Source organism: Pollicipes pollicipes, unplaced genomic scaffold (assembly GCF_011947565.3).
Source record: "Pollicipes pollicipes isolate AB1234 unplaced genomic scaffold, Ppol_2.1 Scaffold_4219;HRSCAF=4965_pilon_pilon_pilon, whole genome shotgun sequence".
In the NCBI taxonomy this organism is placed as follows: Eukaryota; Metazoa; Arthropoda; class Thecostraca; order Pollicipedomorpha; family Pollicipedidae; genus Pollicipes; species Pollicipes pollicipes.
This window is the reverse complement of record NW_023596448.1, coordinates 34644535-34660783: the sequence shown is the minus strand read 5'-3', so window position 1 is coordinate 34660783 and position 16249 is coordinate 34644535. Positions and strand designations below refer to the sequence as shown.

At 47.7% G+C, this 16249-nt stretch overlaps 2 protein-coding genes across 2 annotated transcripts; both read right to left on the bottom strand.

Moving 5' to 3' along the window:
* Positions 1 to 13375: 13375 nt before the first annotated feature.
* Positions 13376 to 14206, bottom strand: LOC119095244 (sodium-dependent proline transporter-like). The gene has a single exon (XM_037218111.1). The coding sequence runs from the start codon at positions 14204 to 14206 to the stop codon at positions 13376 to 13378; it is 831 nt and encodes a 276-aa protein (XP_037074006.1).
* A 376-nt stretch (positions 14207 to 14582) lies between these two features.
* Positions 14583 to 15833, bottom strand: LOC119095243 (sodium- and chloride-dependent creatine transporter 1-like). The gene has a single exon (XM_037218110.1). It carries the CDS (start codon positions 15240 to 15242, stop codon positions 14583 to 14585), a length of 660 nt encoding a protein of 219 aa, XP_037074005.1. The 5' UTR covers positions 15243 to 15833.
* Positions 15834 to 16249: the final 416 nt, after the last annotated feature.

Below are 16249 nucleotides of genomic sequence, written 5' to 3'. Positions count from 1 at the left end.
GTAAAAATGGACCCCTCAGGGCCAAGAGCCATGCAGACATTGTTCACATTCCTGGAAACCAGATATAAAATTAAGAATGATCATCACTGATTGCATATGAAACTGAGTCATTTTCACATCAAACAACCACACTGCAGTGTAATCATGGCATAAAACAAAAAAATGGATGACTGACACTAATGCACCCAAGTGTGTTATGATGAGCAGATTCAGGGGTAGCAGAAATCATGGGGAATGAGTACAAAGCATGCACAAATACTGACAGTCTCTTCCAAAGATTGTTGATGCTGATGACCACAGCCACCTTTATGGGCATAATGCTGTGGGTTGTATGTAAAGAGTAACTGAAGGCAATGTCTCAAACAGGTTTGAAGTAAAAAGCTTGAAAATGATTTCATGTCTGATTAACATGATATCTCATGAACGAACTGTAAAGGTGGTTGCAAAATATATAATTAGGATGAAGCAGTGGCAGGTTGCACAAAGTGGATATGCAGGTAGCACTATTTCTATATCATCCAGTAAGCATCATGAGCATACCAATATGGCTACCACAAACTCAAGGCACTGAAAACCACAACTTACAACAAACATTTACATCCTAGTGATATGACATCATATTCGGCAAAACATTGCTCGCCGCAACACCTTGGTGCCTCTTTTCTTATCTGTGTGCACACCACACCTGGCTAACATACAATGAAAAGCTTGTCTGTTTACACATGACAAGGTCACCCCTGATCCATACCATTGATTAGTCATGCCAGGCTCCACTGGCAGGGAAATAACCATGTGAGTCACCTGGAATCCTATGGTTCTTAAAATACTGAGTTGTCAGGCATTTGAACTTGATCTCCCACTGCAGTTATTTTTTTTTAAAGTACCAAAATATCTGAGGCAGCAACAGCTCTTCAGCAAAACTCTAACCACCTCATCATAACATGAGACTTCAACTGAATGTTCACTGAATGTCTGAATCCAGTGACTGTCTATCAGGAGATGGGAGTCACCAAGTGCAAATAGACTGCTAAGAACTTTATGGAAATCATAACAATTACTTAGAATAGCAATTTTAATTGTCAAAGATCAAAAAGTAGTGCAAAATAAAGTCAATGACATGTGCTCTTCTTCCTGTGTTACAAGATTTGACTGCACACACAGCTAAGTTCATTATCTAATATATGCTAGATGCCTATGACATATTAAATCATTGCACAGTTGAAAATAAATATATATGCACCATTTTATTGGATCTGACTTGCACTGCAAGCAACTGACCAAGAGCATGTGATCTGGAGTGAAAATGGGTCAGACAAAACCTGGTGATGCAATTGACTGCTGATGGGAAGACTGTTGATTAGCTTGGCTGTAATTACATGTGCTTCATTACAAGTAATGCCTTTCATGCTGCTACTGAATCTTATAGGCATTTAGTTATTCTGGCTTTGGTAAGTATGTGATAAATTCATGCACAACACAAACTGTTCTAATAAAGGTCCACAGAACTTGTATGTTGAAAGGTACCACCCAGCAGGTGCAACAATGATCTACAGTTAAGCATGCAAAGATCCTACGTCTGAATATACCGAAGGCAAAAAGAATTCTACATGACCCATCTACATTTGCACCACTACCATGCCATCACATCAAGCTACCGCATTATTTTCTCAAGGGAACCACGTAAAAATAATTTCATTTTGAGTTACGTCATGCACACTGTGTACACAATTTTAGAAACAAATCACACAATCGACAGATCCCATCAGTCCACCCTGTTTCGGCATCCTGGAATATCCTTGCTTCCGCAATTCACGCGCGTCCTCTATCTACCTCGTTTACAACAAATTACTGGTTACCAAACATTTCGCATCGAATAACAGCGCGAGGCGCCTTGCGCGAGGCAGTGCAGCGTTGGAAGTGAGCCACCAGAGTCATATTTGTCGCGTTGGTCAAGCTCGCATGAGATTCATAATCACATTCGGGAGCATATTCGGGATTCATCGGACTCCTCAGATTCGCTTGAAACTTTGAATACGATGCAGTTTAATCTTTTGAACACAATGAACACGAAATGTCGGACCTGTACGCCCTTTTACCAGAGATAAAGCAATATGAAAGATAACGATAAAAAGTGGACTGCTTAAACTATATCCAAAATCCCTGTGTTTTCCATCCGTGCCTGGTAGATAACGACCTGATTATGATCAACACAAAATCTTGGACCGGTTCGCTATATCAGAAATGTAATAGCGCTCCTAATTTTATGGTTGTGGTGACGGTGCGGCGCTTACTGCATCTTGGCTGCCTTGACTCAGGTTCATATTCAATATTCAGGGGACTCATCAGATTGACTATAGATTTTGCCCACAGTTGCCGTTTAATCTTCGCACGTAATGAGCACAGAATCTCTGACCGGTACGACTTTTTCCAGAGATACATAGGTATGATATCTGCACACCTCAATGATATCCATAACTCAAACGCATCCCTGCCCTTGGATCTAGCCCTTGGAATGTTTGGCCACTGCTATGTTAGTTATGCCATGTTGATGAGGCCTCCACCAATAACCTTACCATGTTCGTCTGTCTCGTGATGTGGTTCATGAGTGTCACCATCTGCCAATGGTAGCCTGACCCTCTGACCTGTTATGCCACTGTGTCTTGAGTTTAAACTGTCACCAACCAATGGCCCCGCACGGTGGAATGCCATGCGGTGCAGGGCTCTGAGCTCAAACTTTCCCCTACTGGTGACCATGCTCCATGACCTGTCCTGCTACTGTGCCATTGTATTTTGCAGTCCAAGAGTTCGATGTGTTCTCCACTAGTCACCTGGCCAGTGGCTTGTCTTTGACAGGACTGATTTTGCTATGTCTGATGAACTTGGCGTGTGATTTCTCTCTGTTGTAATCAACGCTGGTGATAACTCTAGTAATCACTAGCGTTTTATCAACCGGATCTAAACAATTTGTGTTAGATGTATGAACGGCCATGCCTCGAACTGCCCAGATCTTGAATTTGCGGTGTCAAGATTGTGCGGAATAAATGTTAAAGTCGTCAATTTTTGTCGAGTCGTCTTTTACGTGTCGATATTTCGCATACCACTGTGACATTATTTTGCGTGTCGATACTAAGCGCGTTGAAATTTTGTCCAACAGTCAGAAAGTCATTACAACCGACGTCGCAAAATCGATGTTAAGTATGAAGCTGAAGCTTCACGCTAAGTGGGCGAGACATTGTTTGCTGTTTGCTGCCAGCTCCATATCTGGTGCCAACATAATGAATAATTCACACCCTGTTCAGCCCGACCCACTTCCTGTGCCTGCGTCACCACGCGTCCGCATCCATCCTCCGTTATTTACATCCACCACCAGCTATCTTACATCTTTGCAACGGCCCGCCTAACCGAGCACATGGTGCGGCCGTCGGCCGTGCGCTGCGTTAGCCAGTCGGCAGGAAATCCCGTCTGAGTACCGGGACAGCATCGACACCGCACCCAGCCGTCGTCCGTTAGGTATGCGGATGATCCAAGTTGGCGGTCGTGTCAATCGCAGGCCTTAAGCCAAGGTCGAATTCAGGCACCAAGATCGACCCAAAGGCATGTCAACGGTCTGAAGTTTTTTCTGCGTAGAGAAAACAGCAGTCATAAATCTGAGACCACGTCTTCGTACATGTGGACATGCTTTACAGTGTTTCTGCCGCGCTATTGCTGTTGCAATTAAGTGTTTTGCTATTGCTGCAACATTCCTTGGACGATCTAAGCCGGCGCACTGGAGCTGGCAGGCCGCCTATAATGCGAACAGACCACCTAATGCACAGGCCCTCACGTGACGTCACCATATCATCGCAGCCAAAGTGGCGGCTGCCCTCCGCCGTGGAGCGTTCTCCTTGCCTCCGCTGTCCGGTGCGTAGTAGTGCTGACACTCTTTGTTTGGAAATCCCGCGTCCGTCTCGCACGCTCTTTGCTGAAATTTGTTTTTTGCTGGAGCAAGCCACATGCATAGCCTTCAAGCTAATGTAGATTCCTACAAAGCAATTGAAATGACGCGCAGACAACAAAAATGTGCTACTATACCTATCCATAAAATGCTTGATCAGCGAAAATAGTACTGTGTGGTAAACTTGGGCGATCCATAATTCATAGCACCTAAACGATATGCAACGGTTTTTTGTACATGGGTTGGAAGAAGACAGGCATCCATATTAAAGAATCTACTGTCATCTTTACCATCTTCTTGTCTCAACTGTTTTCCACTGCAAATGGCGTTGCACAATAATGCTCAATAATAATATAACGCAAATTGAGGTACAAATACACACACCGTACATAAATCAGTCGACAAAATTCTAGCTAGAGAGGACATTCAAACAGGTGATCATCAGCAATCTCTTTCCACAGCTAACCAAAATATCATTTGACATTTCAAGCTAACATTGAACTTGATCCATGAGAAGAAAACCCGATAGGTATCTCCTTAACACGCTACACTGCTGAAAGCGATGTTGAAAAGAACGACGGTTCTTCTCCGTGAGTATAAACTCTACCCCCAACTAAGTATCAAAACACTGAAAAAGCGCCAATTTTGCATTTGCCGCATGTGCGTGGAGTAAAGCAGCAAAGAAGCAGGACATCAAGAACGTGGAAAATGCATCAAGAACATGGAAAATAACGTTGTCCAGGCGCCAATTGGGCTTGTTCCCTAGCAATTTCATAACGCCGCAGTATTCCATGATCCAATATATTCATTATTGTCCCAAAAATTGTACGTGTAGCAGATTTGTTGTCCTTCAACAGGCAGTCTCCACATGCCCTTTGCGACACCTGACCAGCTGGCAGGTACGTGCAAGCTGCTGGCCGGGTCGTCGCGAGGTGCCACAAAGGTGACCCAAGAAAAATGTCTCGATCTCGCGCACACTTTTTCTGCGTATTGACAGTGAAAGCTTAACTAAACTATCGACAATTACAGAGTTAATTGGTGCATAGCATTGATGAAGCGTCGCACACAAATTTATATACTATGACATCGTATATCAAAACATTCATTTCGTTGTAGGCTGCACGTGCATTTGCGAGGAACATTGCATATATAGATGAGACGGTATCTCTCCATTTTTCTGCTTATTCTACGAGAAATAAAGCCATCAGCTCTTGCTCACACCGCAGTCATTTTTTCCTGCCAACCCTAAAGAGACATGAGTGAATCCGAAAGTCCTGTTCCTCTGCAGGCATAGGTTGTGCAGCCTCGCCTGATAATGTCAAGACACCGGTCGCTCGGTGGCCGTCATCATCCTAACCAGCTCGGTGTGGATATTTTCCGAACCGCACTGGGTTTTCAGGAGGTGGCGGCTGAGATGTGACAAGTCATCGGTGTCCATGCGATGCGCACCACCGCGCTCTCCAGAGCAGCCGGCAGGGCACTGCTTGGCAAGCCACGTCCAGCTGCGCGATGTAGCGGCTGAGCTCCTCCTCAGCAATCGGGACCACCTCTTGACAGCTCCTGGTGAGAGATTCAGCAGCGCGGCTCGCCGCGATTTTCAGCCACAGGCGGTGGCATGCGGATGTAGGGTCGTCCGACTCCCGACGACTCGCCAGTGCTTTTTGGCAGGTGGCGCATCCTACTCTGTCCTTCGGGCACGACTACGACGATATAGCAGACGGGATTGGCGACCACGAAGGACGGTCCCAGTCGGTAATCACGATCATCCAGTACATCGAGCGCCTCGGTGCTGTCGGTGTCGCACGTGCCATCGGCACCCCGCTGACTGGGACTATGTCAGGCTGAGTGTGGGATCCAGCCTGCTCGTGCTGCGTCCCGTGCAAGTGCTGGAATGTGGCGACCTGGGTAGCGTTCTTGGTAGCGACCTGGGTGGCGACCTGGGTAGCGCTTGGGCTGTTGTTCCACCCACGTGACACAGCATGAGGGAAGGGAAATGAGCGTAGCAGAACCGTGGAAATCGAGGTCGGAAATTGGGGTTATTTTCCGGGCTTTAAGACACTTGACCACCTTTTCTCAAAAAGTCAAAGTAGGTGGCATGGATGTTCTGTTCTCAAACAGGCGAGAACAGCCTGCAGAACAAAGAGCACGACCTAATGGCACGTCAGTCAATGGTCTTCAAGTGGGTAACTCATTAAGGTCACTGCTGGTAGCAAACAGTGGAACAATGGAAATAATTACCACACGCATGCATTGAGTGGCCACGGGTCACAAGCTTTAGTGAGTATGCACCAGCCAGACAAGGCAAACTTTGTGGCTAAATTTTACACGGTTTTGCCCATAAATGCTGCTCACATTAATGCTTATGGCTGTAAGCAGGGGAAATGCTACATGTAACACCAAAACAGTGGTTGCATTGGTTACTAACTAATCCGCGTCACGTATATGAATGTATAGGGAAACAATTTACAACCTACGCAGGCTCCGGACAGACAGCTTCAATTTAGTTCCCTAAACTCATCTCATCATCCAGAAACCGGCACGATGATACATGAATACAGCTTTGCGTAGTGCTAGAACCGACACATCTACACGCAGAGCCAGGAACTGGTTCTAGCCGCGTAGCAAACCTGGGAAAGGGTGTGGCCGCTATAACCTGGTTGACCAAATTATCTCCCAGGTGGTTTGGGCATCAATCCGAGAATGGTAAAACATGTCCAAATTATCAAGAAAAAATCAAACCCACCAGCAGAGTTACAAAGCAAGGTGCAAATGGTAAATGAGGCAAATAAGCAATCTGTCCTCAGGGTTTTAGTTCCGCCAATAGACGTAAGATTAAGATAACCCAGAACTGTTTTCTGGGATCTGGCATCGTTGTCGTGACAAGTGATAAAAAGTGGGTTGTGCAATACACATAACGGTAGAATAGCGGTGGTGAAAGGTAGCAGTAGTGTGGGTGAATGATTCAAACTAAATACGTCCCTCTTTGTACTATCGGCTGGGTCATTTTCTGATTCTAGGGAATAATCAGTACTCAACGGACCAGGTTTTATTTTGCAATGACAGCTATCTCCTATCGGTCGCGCCAACAAGTGCAAAAAGCAGCCAAAAATGTTTACTTTTCGGTGATCAAATAACGGCATGTGGATAACACAGTAGATATGGCGATGTACCTAATCAAAATGCCAGGAGAAAGGAGACAAAGATACCCGAATATTTCGGTAACATGTCTCTACCAAAACGAAGATATGGTCTTCTTTCAGATCACCAGATCAGGTCAGATCAGATCTCATCAGACCTGACCTGATCAGAGCCTCAGATGAGATCTTTTCTTCGTTTCCCGTCAAATACCCGCCAACTTCCCGTCAAATACCCGCCAACTTCCCGTCAAATACCCGCCAACTTCCCGTCAAATACCCGCCAACTTCCCGTCAAATACCCGCCAAAACCCCGCAGGGTTTTAAGCCCGCGTGTTGCGGGCGCGCGGGCCCACACGTGGCTTCCTAGCGCGGGGCGTTCGCGCCAGTGTGCAGTCCCGGGTCGGCGCCGGGGCTCCCCGCGCCATCCCGGGCTCGGCTGTGCCGCCGAGTCGAGGGTCGTGCGCGCTGAAGCAGCGCATCTGCAGTGAGGAGCGTGTCGCGGGGCTCCTGTCTGCGGTTTCAGAATCCCCTCCCCCGTGGACCACTCGGATAGCCCGCGCTGCAGCAGGATGCGGGACGTGACGTCATCAGACAGGTCCGCCACCGGCCGTGCGCGGTGGCGGGGGAAGTCTCTCTCTGAGATGTCAGGTGGTTGTCACCCGCTGTGGCGATCCCGTCAGATAAACTACTTCGCTTCTGGGAAACCAGAGGTGCGGCGCTCGATTCCTTGCATAGCCTCAGCAGCTGAGTACGTCCATAACACCCAATGACGACTGCTGGTCTACCCTGTCATGTCTTGTCTTGTGCTGTTATCCTCTCCCCTGTCTTGTTCTCCCTGGTCCTCTGTCATCCTGCCCCGGACGCTCACCTGTCTTGCTCTGTCCTTTTGTGTTGCCACTTATTCTCCCTCTCCTGCCTTCTGGCTGCCATGTTATACCCATTGATGGCGGAACCTCTATGAAGATGGGCGACGGAAAACGTGATTTTTGCCCGTTCATTATGCATAATGTATGACCATGTGCGTGATCGGCCCCCCGCAACCCCCCAATTTTGCCCGTGGATGCTTGTTTTTGTATATTCCAGTTCAATATGTTACGTTCAGTTCAGGCTGTCACCTCTAGATTCCAGTCTCACTCATTTAACCCTGATTGCCCCCGCGGTCTCAGAGTCGTGACTACGTTCATTCTTAAGAGAGACAACAGTTATCTCACAGTACGTTATCTTATCCAGGTTCAGTGCCTGTTACTTGTTTTTCTTTTATTTTGTGGCTCCCTGACTTGTTCTTTCCCTGTTCCGTTTTGCTTACATGCTTAAAGCACCTACGTCTTCATCCATGATACGTCTGTGTTTATTGCGTATTTATTATGCTTATCAATGTTTACACCAGTAGTTGCCGGTGAGGACAATACAACTTCTCTAATTTGGTAGCTTTGCAACACATTTTTGCCAGACTTGGCGTCTTATGCCTAACGGAATAAATACGCATTGAACACTACCGGTAAGTCGGCCCGTCCGGTACAATGGCGATTCAGACCCGTCTGGCAGACACTGCCGTGATAAAAGCATTACATGACGCAATCAAGCGATTACATATTGAGGGATGTGTCTGTTAAGTATTGAAATTGTGTCGGATAGAACATTTTTTGCAGCTTACGTGTTTAAATGTTGTAGAAACCGCAATTTCACTTTTTAGTAAATATAGCAAAACAGTAGTCACAAATAAGCTAACTTCGCCGCACATGACGCTTGCCTCAATCTACTCAAATGTGAGCCATTCCCTTGATAATCGAATCATCGTCCTGATTCACAGGTTTTCACCAGAGCGAAAAAAGCGTCCACCCGCCCACGAACGTGAGCGTGAGAGACTCATATCAACACCTGCCATCATGGAAGGAGGCCGGAACGCTCTCGTTGTTCGGAGTTCTTCCAAACATCTTTTTTCCAAAAAAAAAAAAATGTGGAGCGCTATGATCTTGTGCGTATTTTAACACTTAAAGAGAAAATATAATTGTGTTCTAGACCTTTTTCAGCACCGCCGTGTGGGGAGAGAGCTTGTGGGCAATGTGTGGGCACGCCCCTGAGTCCCCCAATTTGTTGGATGGTCATTTTACATCAGTTCTCAATATGCTCCAAGTCCTTACTACCCTGTCTCCTCAGCGTAAAAAATTGACCGCTCACTGAAGGTGTAAACTCACCATATCAAAACCACATGACGTCATGATATTGATAACTTGGGTTTTTGCATCAGCTCTGTTATCGAAGGAATGAAACAAGTGAATAAATTCCCTTTCATAACTCAACACGCGCCCGGGTGGCCGATTACATACCCTTCGCTCGGGTGGGGGGTCAATGTGACCCCCTGTGATCTAGGGAACTAAGATAACTAGAAACACCAAACTCACAGGGTGTGTTGGTCTGTACCTGAAACCACTCAGGTCAAAGTTTTAGGTTTTTAGGTCATGACCTTTGGATCAAATAAGGTCAAACAAGGTCGATCTCCAGGTTAATCTACAAAGTGGCCCCTGAACCTAGATACCTGTTCGAAGTAAAAGGTCACATGATCATTGCAGATCAGTGACCTTGTTTGAACTTTGGAAGGTCGTGGTGACCAAAATCATACAAGACTGTTTTGAAGTTTGCATTTGAATACGCAACAAAGATTACGCTGGACAGTATGTTCCTAAAAACATAAAGTTGTTCTGGGTCATTTTAGGTCAGTGACCTTTTCTGACATTTGAGAAGTGCATGTAAGATGTATAATGCGGTTCCTATTATCTATAAATTCGAAATGAACACTAGAAACTATCCCATACGGCAAGCCCTAGACAAATAGAGCAGATAGACTTTGACGTTGGTTTGACCTTTAAAACTGACCGTAGGTCAACAGAATTTGTACATTCAATTGTTGCGTTGCCTCAGAAAGTATCTCAGAGATGTATGGTCTCGTCTAACACTCCGTTGCTGCATCAGATTAGACGATTGCCGAGAAGTTGGCCGCAGAATCTATGGCATGAATTTGGCCTGCCGTAGGTCAGTGACCCTTCAAAGTACATCTAGATCGTAAATACTAATCGATCCGCTATTAAATTTTCTACATCTAAGCAAAATTTTGCGTGACTGCGCCGCACCTTTCGGAAATCATTCCGGAAAAAACTTTAAAGGGTTAATTTCACGCCCGAAAGTTTGACTTCAGGAAGCCAATGTACCCCCCCCCCCCCCCCAGCGTGTGTTAAAACAGCTTCGTTATTTACAACACATCAGTATGTTGCAGATATGGCTATTTAAAAACTGATGAGGGCATTATCACTGTTGTACGTAACTTCATTATTGCCAGAGCGGCGCGGTTTGCCTTAAAATGCGCCATCACGGCATTGAGCATTGCCAACCGTCTTGGCTCATGCCCCAGCGTGAGTTAGCCGAAGGGACTGTAAGGAGCTAAGAACTCGTGGTTCATCCGAATGTAGCATTTGGTGCGTGAGCTGTGTGAGTGGGAGCAGAAGCTGGCTACATATCTTGCTGTATTGAGTACAGCAAGATATGTATTGAGTAACACGGCATTGATCACGCTTATGGATAAGGCATACCCAATTTTGCGTAAGTGACTGTCCAGCATTATGCGTAGCGGGTGTGGCTGTGAAAGGGGCATAAGACTGAACATATCTAGGTTCTGAGCTCTTGCTGTTATCGTATGAATATGTTCATTTCACTGCAATTTGCACCTGTTAGTATAATTCCAACATCAGGCCTCAGTATGGAGACAAAATCATTGTTAAATTCATTTATCTTATGTTTGACAGACACTGAAAATTGGCTACATTTGACCACATCTTGTTGGGACAGCACCTGAGCAAGATTTTCAGTTAAGGATTTGTTTATGTACCCTTTGGGCATAACCTCAGCATATCAAGGGGAAGTATTTGATGTCCAGTGACATTTCTAATTTAAGACTACACTCGCCTGACAGGCAGTGCCTTAAATGAAGCAAGCGAGTGTTACTTTAGGAGCAAGTTCCAGGCTGGCTGTGGCTGACACATCCCATGGACATTTTCGCCGTGCTTGGCCATTTAGGAAAAGCTGGTATCAAGAACCTAGAGCTGTTTAAAATCATAGTGCGTTCTAATATGTGTTATTGTCTAATTATTTTATTATATATTGAAGTCATTGTAATATATAATTTAAACATGTTAATGATATATATTATCTAATATGTGACACCTTCGAGCATAGCTATTTGAAAAAGCCGTTGAAAAATGTCCCGACAAGTGAACTGAGGATGCTTCTTTCAGGAGTGTTTTTATGCTCAAGGTTTGGAAATTTGTTTGGTGTGTGCCAGTTGGTCCAACTTTGGTGAAAGATCACATGCTGGAGCATGCTAGGTAAAACAGAGCCAGGAAATAGGCATAACGCTTACCTAATTTGATGCAAGATTTAGTATGCCTTCGGGCTTAGCATCTTCCTAACATCTTTGCCATGACTTGAAGGCTGGTTGATTGTTTCATGAAGCAATCTGCACTGGGCAGATTGAGTTGGCATCCCATGAAAGCAAGCCATATCATGTGTGGTCACATGGTCTCTTGATTCGTGCAAGCAATGCATTATTTGACAAGCTTTTTTTGTGCAGATATGGATTCCTAGCGCATAAAGTACGAACAAAGTATTGGCGTATTGCCTATATGAAGCGAGAGGAGAGGTGTGCCATGTTCACTTTTAGTCACACAGATGAAAGGAAATCCTTTAAACTATTCCCCTTTTTGGTATTAAAATAAGCTTATTGGCTGACAGAAAGAAAGTGCAGTTTACTTCCCAAAAGGTTATACTAGGTAGAATGCACTTAGATGGAGAAGCCAACAAGCTGCACACTTGAGACCTGGCCTCATTTTTTTCTAGCTACAAATCATGTAAAGAAGACAGATCAAGACATTTATGATTCGTGGGAGACAGGTAAAGGTTTTTCACCTCTGGTTTTGTAGTGCAGAATGTTAGGGCGGATCGTCCTGCGGTTGCCTAAACTAAGAAAGATAGTCTCCCAGAACACAGTGAAATTGTTCGTTAAATTCCCCCCCCCCCGCGCCCATTATTGATGATCTTACGTCACGCTGGGTCAATAATTGACCACACTACGCCAGGTAAAAATTTAAATTTTCCTTCAAATCAGACGATTTTCTTTACATGCAGGCATTTACAACATTATGTCACGTAGCTGCATGCGAAGTGCAAAGAAGTGTTGCTCCTTTAATTCTGAGCGCATTGACATCCATTTGCATACGTTTTGTGCATATATTGATGATATACCTCGTTGCGGCTGTGAACTCTGCTGAGACCAATACCGTGTTCTTTTTGTTTGGGGGGAGGGGGAGGCTCTATCATGATAAGTTCAGAAACGGCATCTGAGGAGTTTGCATTGACCCCCTAGCCCTTGGGCAATGAAAATGACGAACCAAAATGAAAAAGGAAAGGAGTCATGAAAGTAACAAATTCGTGAAACAAAATGCGAAGTGAAAAACGATGAACCAGAACGAGAGTCAAAATGGTATTTTGGTGTGCCAAATACATTTTTACAGGTTTATAACAGCGTTTGGTGATGACCTGTGAGCTTTCGGAGCTTTTGCTTTTGCTCGGAGATAAGCTCGGAGCTTTAGTAAACTTCTTTGAGGCGACTTTCGGGGCTGCGGTCGCGGTTTCTGTCTTCATTAAAAAGAACATCAAAGTGTTCTATGTTATGATCACAGTCACTCATTTCTTCAGCTTATTATGGATTCAGTGCTTGGACCTCTCGTTAAACAAGCCATTTGGCATTCAATAGAGTTAGGCACTGCGGGGACCCCTTATTCGGGGTCACATTTCACCATGCAACATCCCAGCGTGCATCCAACCACTAACCGCACACAGCTCGCAATTATAACCAGTAGAAAATCCATGCACAGCTTTACGCGATGTGTGATTCGTAGTCCACCAGTAAAATAGCTCGGTATAATATAACAAACACGAGGCCAGCTCAGATAAGTAATAATGGTGCCTGACCAAACACGCTAGCAAGTACTGAACCGCAAGCGATGCTTATCGATGACCACGCATGTATTCGCTAGCGAAATTACACATATTCTATGCGATGACACCGATTCGTCAACAACAGCATCTGACAAAAACGCTGGCATCATTGCGCTCGCAATCACAGCACGTCTGTTGCTCACCCACCGAGGTTTTAGTCCTGTGACGCCATACGTCACATGACGCCATACGTCATACGACGTCATATGTCCTGTGACGCCATACGTCATACGCCATACGTCGTCACATACGGCCTTCACCTACGCCAACTGGCGTCGTCGAAGGCCTCGTTGGCAACACCGCGGTTGGCAGGCGCCGACGGTCCCCAGTCGGCCGTAGGGCGCAGGAGGGCCGTCAGTTTGCCGCCCCGCCACAGCTGGACACAGACCATGCCGACACCGACAGCGACGAGGAGGAACGCTGGGGAGGCGGCCAGTGCCATTGCGATGTGCTCGGCCAGCGCTGGGAAGTGCTGCACGTCTTCGCCGCAGCGGTACGACACGGGTTCGTGGAACACCAGAGTGAGCACCAACATACAGACCAGCACCAGCGGCGCGACGTATTTCCACACGACCAGCCAGTAGAGCCGCAGAGGCGTCGGAATCATGATGCCCATGTCGCTCTGCATCAAGTTCAGCAGACGCTCCGCGCCGAACACCCAGGCCACGACCAGCACCTCCACCAGCGCGATCGCGAACATCGAGTAGGAGACGGAGTAGTGGTCGACCAGCGCGAACACCAGCACGCCGCCATTGAAGCACATGCTCAGGCAGGCCACAAAGAACATCGCACAAGTTATCATTACCACAGTCCCCTTCCTCCCGCCTACGCGTGGCCATTCATCAAACACAGCGGTGGTCAGCGACTCCATCATGGTGAATTGAGAGTCCAGACCTAGCGTGATCATCATGATGAAGAAGAGGGCACTCCAGAGGGGCGCCACCGGCATGTGCGACAGCGTCTCCGGATAAACAATGAAAGCCAGCCCCAGGTCCGTGTTGACCACCTCCGTCAGTCTTTTGTTCATTTGCAGGGCCGTGAAACCCAACATCGAAAACACGATAACGCCCGACAGGAGAGAAGTCATCGCGTTGACGATTCCCACGAGGATGGCGTCCCTCATGCAATTATTTTTGAAGCGACTGAAACTGGCCAAGGTGATTAGTCCGCCGTGACTGCAGCCGAGTGAAAAGAAAGTCTGGGATGCAGCGTCTATCCAAACGGTTATGTCTAACAGCTGGTGGTAATCCGGGATGGCGAGGAACCGCAGGCCTTCAATGGCCCCGTCTAGTCCTGTGGTGGGGAGCACCAGCATGAGTAGAACGAAATACGGAAAGAAGACGGTAAAGTAGATTATCTTACCGAAAGACTTGATGCCCCTGAAGATGCAGGAGCCCACTAAAATCCAGGCAGCCAGCAAGCAAAGTGAAAGGTCCCACTTCATGCTTCCAAAGTTCTGCCAGCTATGGTTTTTCACACCTAAAACATTGTTGACGTAGTACTCCTCGCTGGCCAGCACTCGGTGACCGACATGGCAGAAAAATGTCGGCTAGCATCGCTTGTTCAGCGGTGCTGTTGATGCAGTGCGTATTATTGTACGGTGAAAAGTCGTGCTGCATGCAGAACTCGCTAACCGGGTAACACGTGTTGTTCCAGAATAGCTTGGCTCTATCACTGCTATTCACACAGAAGTCATCGTCGGCTATCGTGTAGCAGTCCCTTGTGTTGTAGTCGTGCCCGCACCGCGACCACGCGAGCTCGGACGTGAAGGACGCCGCCGCGTAGAAGACAACCCAGGCGATCACCATATTGTAGGTGAAGCAGACGAAGGCCGTCATCAGCAGCATGGCGTAGCCGAGGCCCGAGAACAGCGGCGACAGCTTCTGGAACAGCTTGTTGGGACCGAGGCTGGCGTACTGACCCAGCGTCAGTTCCATCACGTACATGGGTATGCCCACCGCCAGGAGCATGATGAGGTACGGTATGAGGAACGTGCCGCCGCCGTGCTTGTAGCACAGATAGGGGAAGCGCCAGATATTCCCCACGCCCACCGAGTATCCGATGCAGCTGAGGATAAAGTCGCACTGCGAGTCCCACTGCTCACGTTTCCTGGTGGTTGGCATTGTGGCACCTTCCTCGATTTTACTTCACCTTAAGCACGCCAGATTTTTCGTCCGCTGCCCTGCTGGGTCCTCTTGGTTCATTACCGCTATCTACCGCAGTGCTTCCATGCTTCGGTGCACTGCCTCGCTATTTTGTCGTTTTACTTCTAGCAGCTACCGGTTTTGCCTTCCTATTGATCGGCCACGCTTCATTTCCCCTAATTTTGCCACGCAGTCTGTTGTTCTGTCTCGCAGTTGTCTTCCACTGCTTTGTTCTCGCTCTGTCCTCATCCCCGCTGCCGTCATACTGCGCTGCTCTGGCTCTCTGTCATTCGGCCTTGCCTCGCCGCTCTTCTGGACCGTTCATACCGCCGATGTCCACGTCGCACCGCCCACTTATCGAGGCTGCACCAGACCTGCCCCACTCGGCGTCAGCGCCCCATCGGCACGGCCCACGAGCCCGCCCGGGACCGAGGCACGCTGGTGCTGCCCTGGTTTCCACTGGCGCCGTCACAACTGCGCGACCTTGCCACGTCCATCCCAGAACGCGCTCGACTGTCGGCGCGCAGCTCCCGCACCGAACCGCGCCGGCCGGGTCACCACGTAAGGCGCTCTCCCACCGCGCACCACGCCGAGGCCCTGACCTTCGCCGGATCTCACGGACGACAGCGCAGCAGGAGCGAGCAGCGCGTTGCGACCTCGGAGGCTGCCAGCCAGCGACTGGCCGGTTTTGGCCACGCCACTCGCGGACCTGTTCGCTTCAGATTATGGATGAGCTCGGCACGTTCGTGCGGGTCCCGCCGGCCCGGCCCGAGGTAACAGCCGGAGTTTCCCGGGCGCCTCCCTGTGACAGACGATACTGCCGTCTCTCGATGTAATCCAGGATGCGGTCAGGCTGGTTAAGATAGATTCTATGGCTACGTCACGCTGCCGTGTCACGCGTCTCTCCCGACAGCGGCCAACTGGGCGGACGCCGATGATGGAGACCCGTCGATGAATGCGCAAAGATCAATCAATCCAGTGCTCCA

What these genes read in the sequence shown, in the direction of transcription:
- LOC119095244 (XM_037218111.1), bottom strand. Translation starts at nt 14,206, where the DNA reads ATGACTTCTCTCCTGTCGGGCGTTATCGTGTTTTCGATGTTGGGTTTC.
- LOC119095243 (XM_037218110.1), bottom strand. Translation starts at nt 15,242, where the DNA reads ATGCCAACCACCAGGAAACGTGAGCAGTGGGACTCGCAGTGCGACTTT.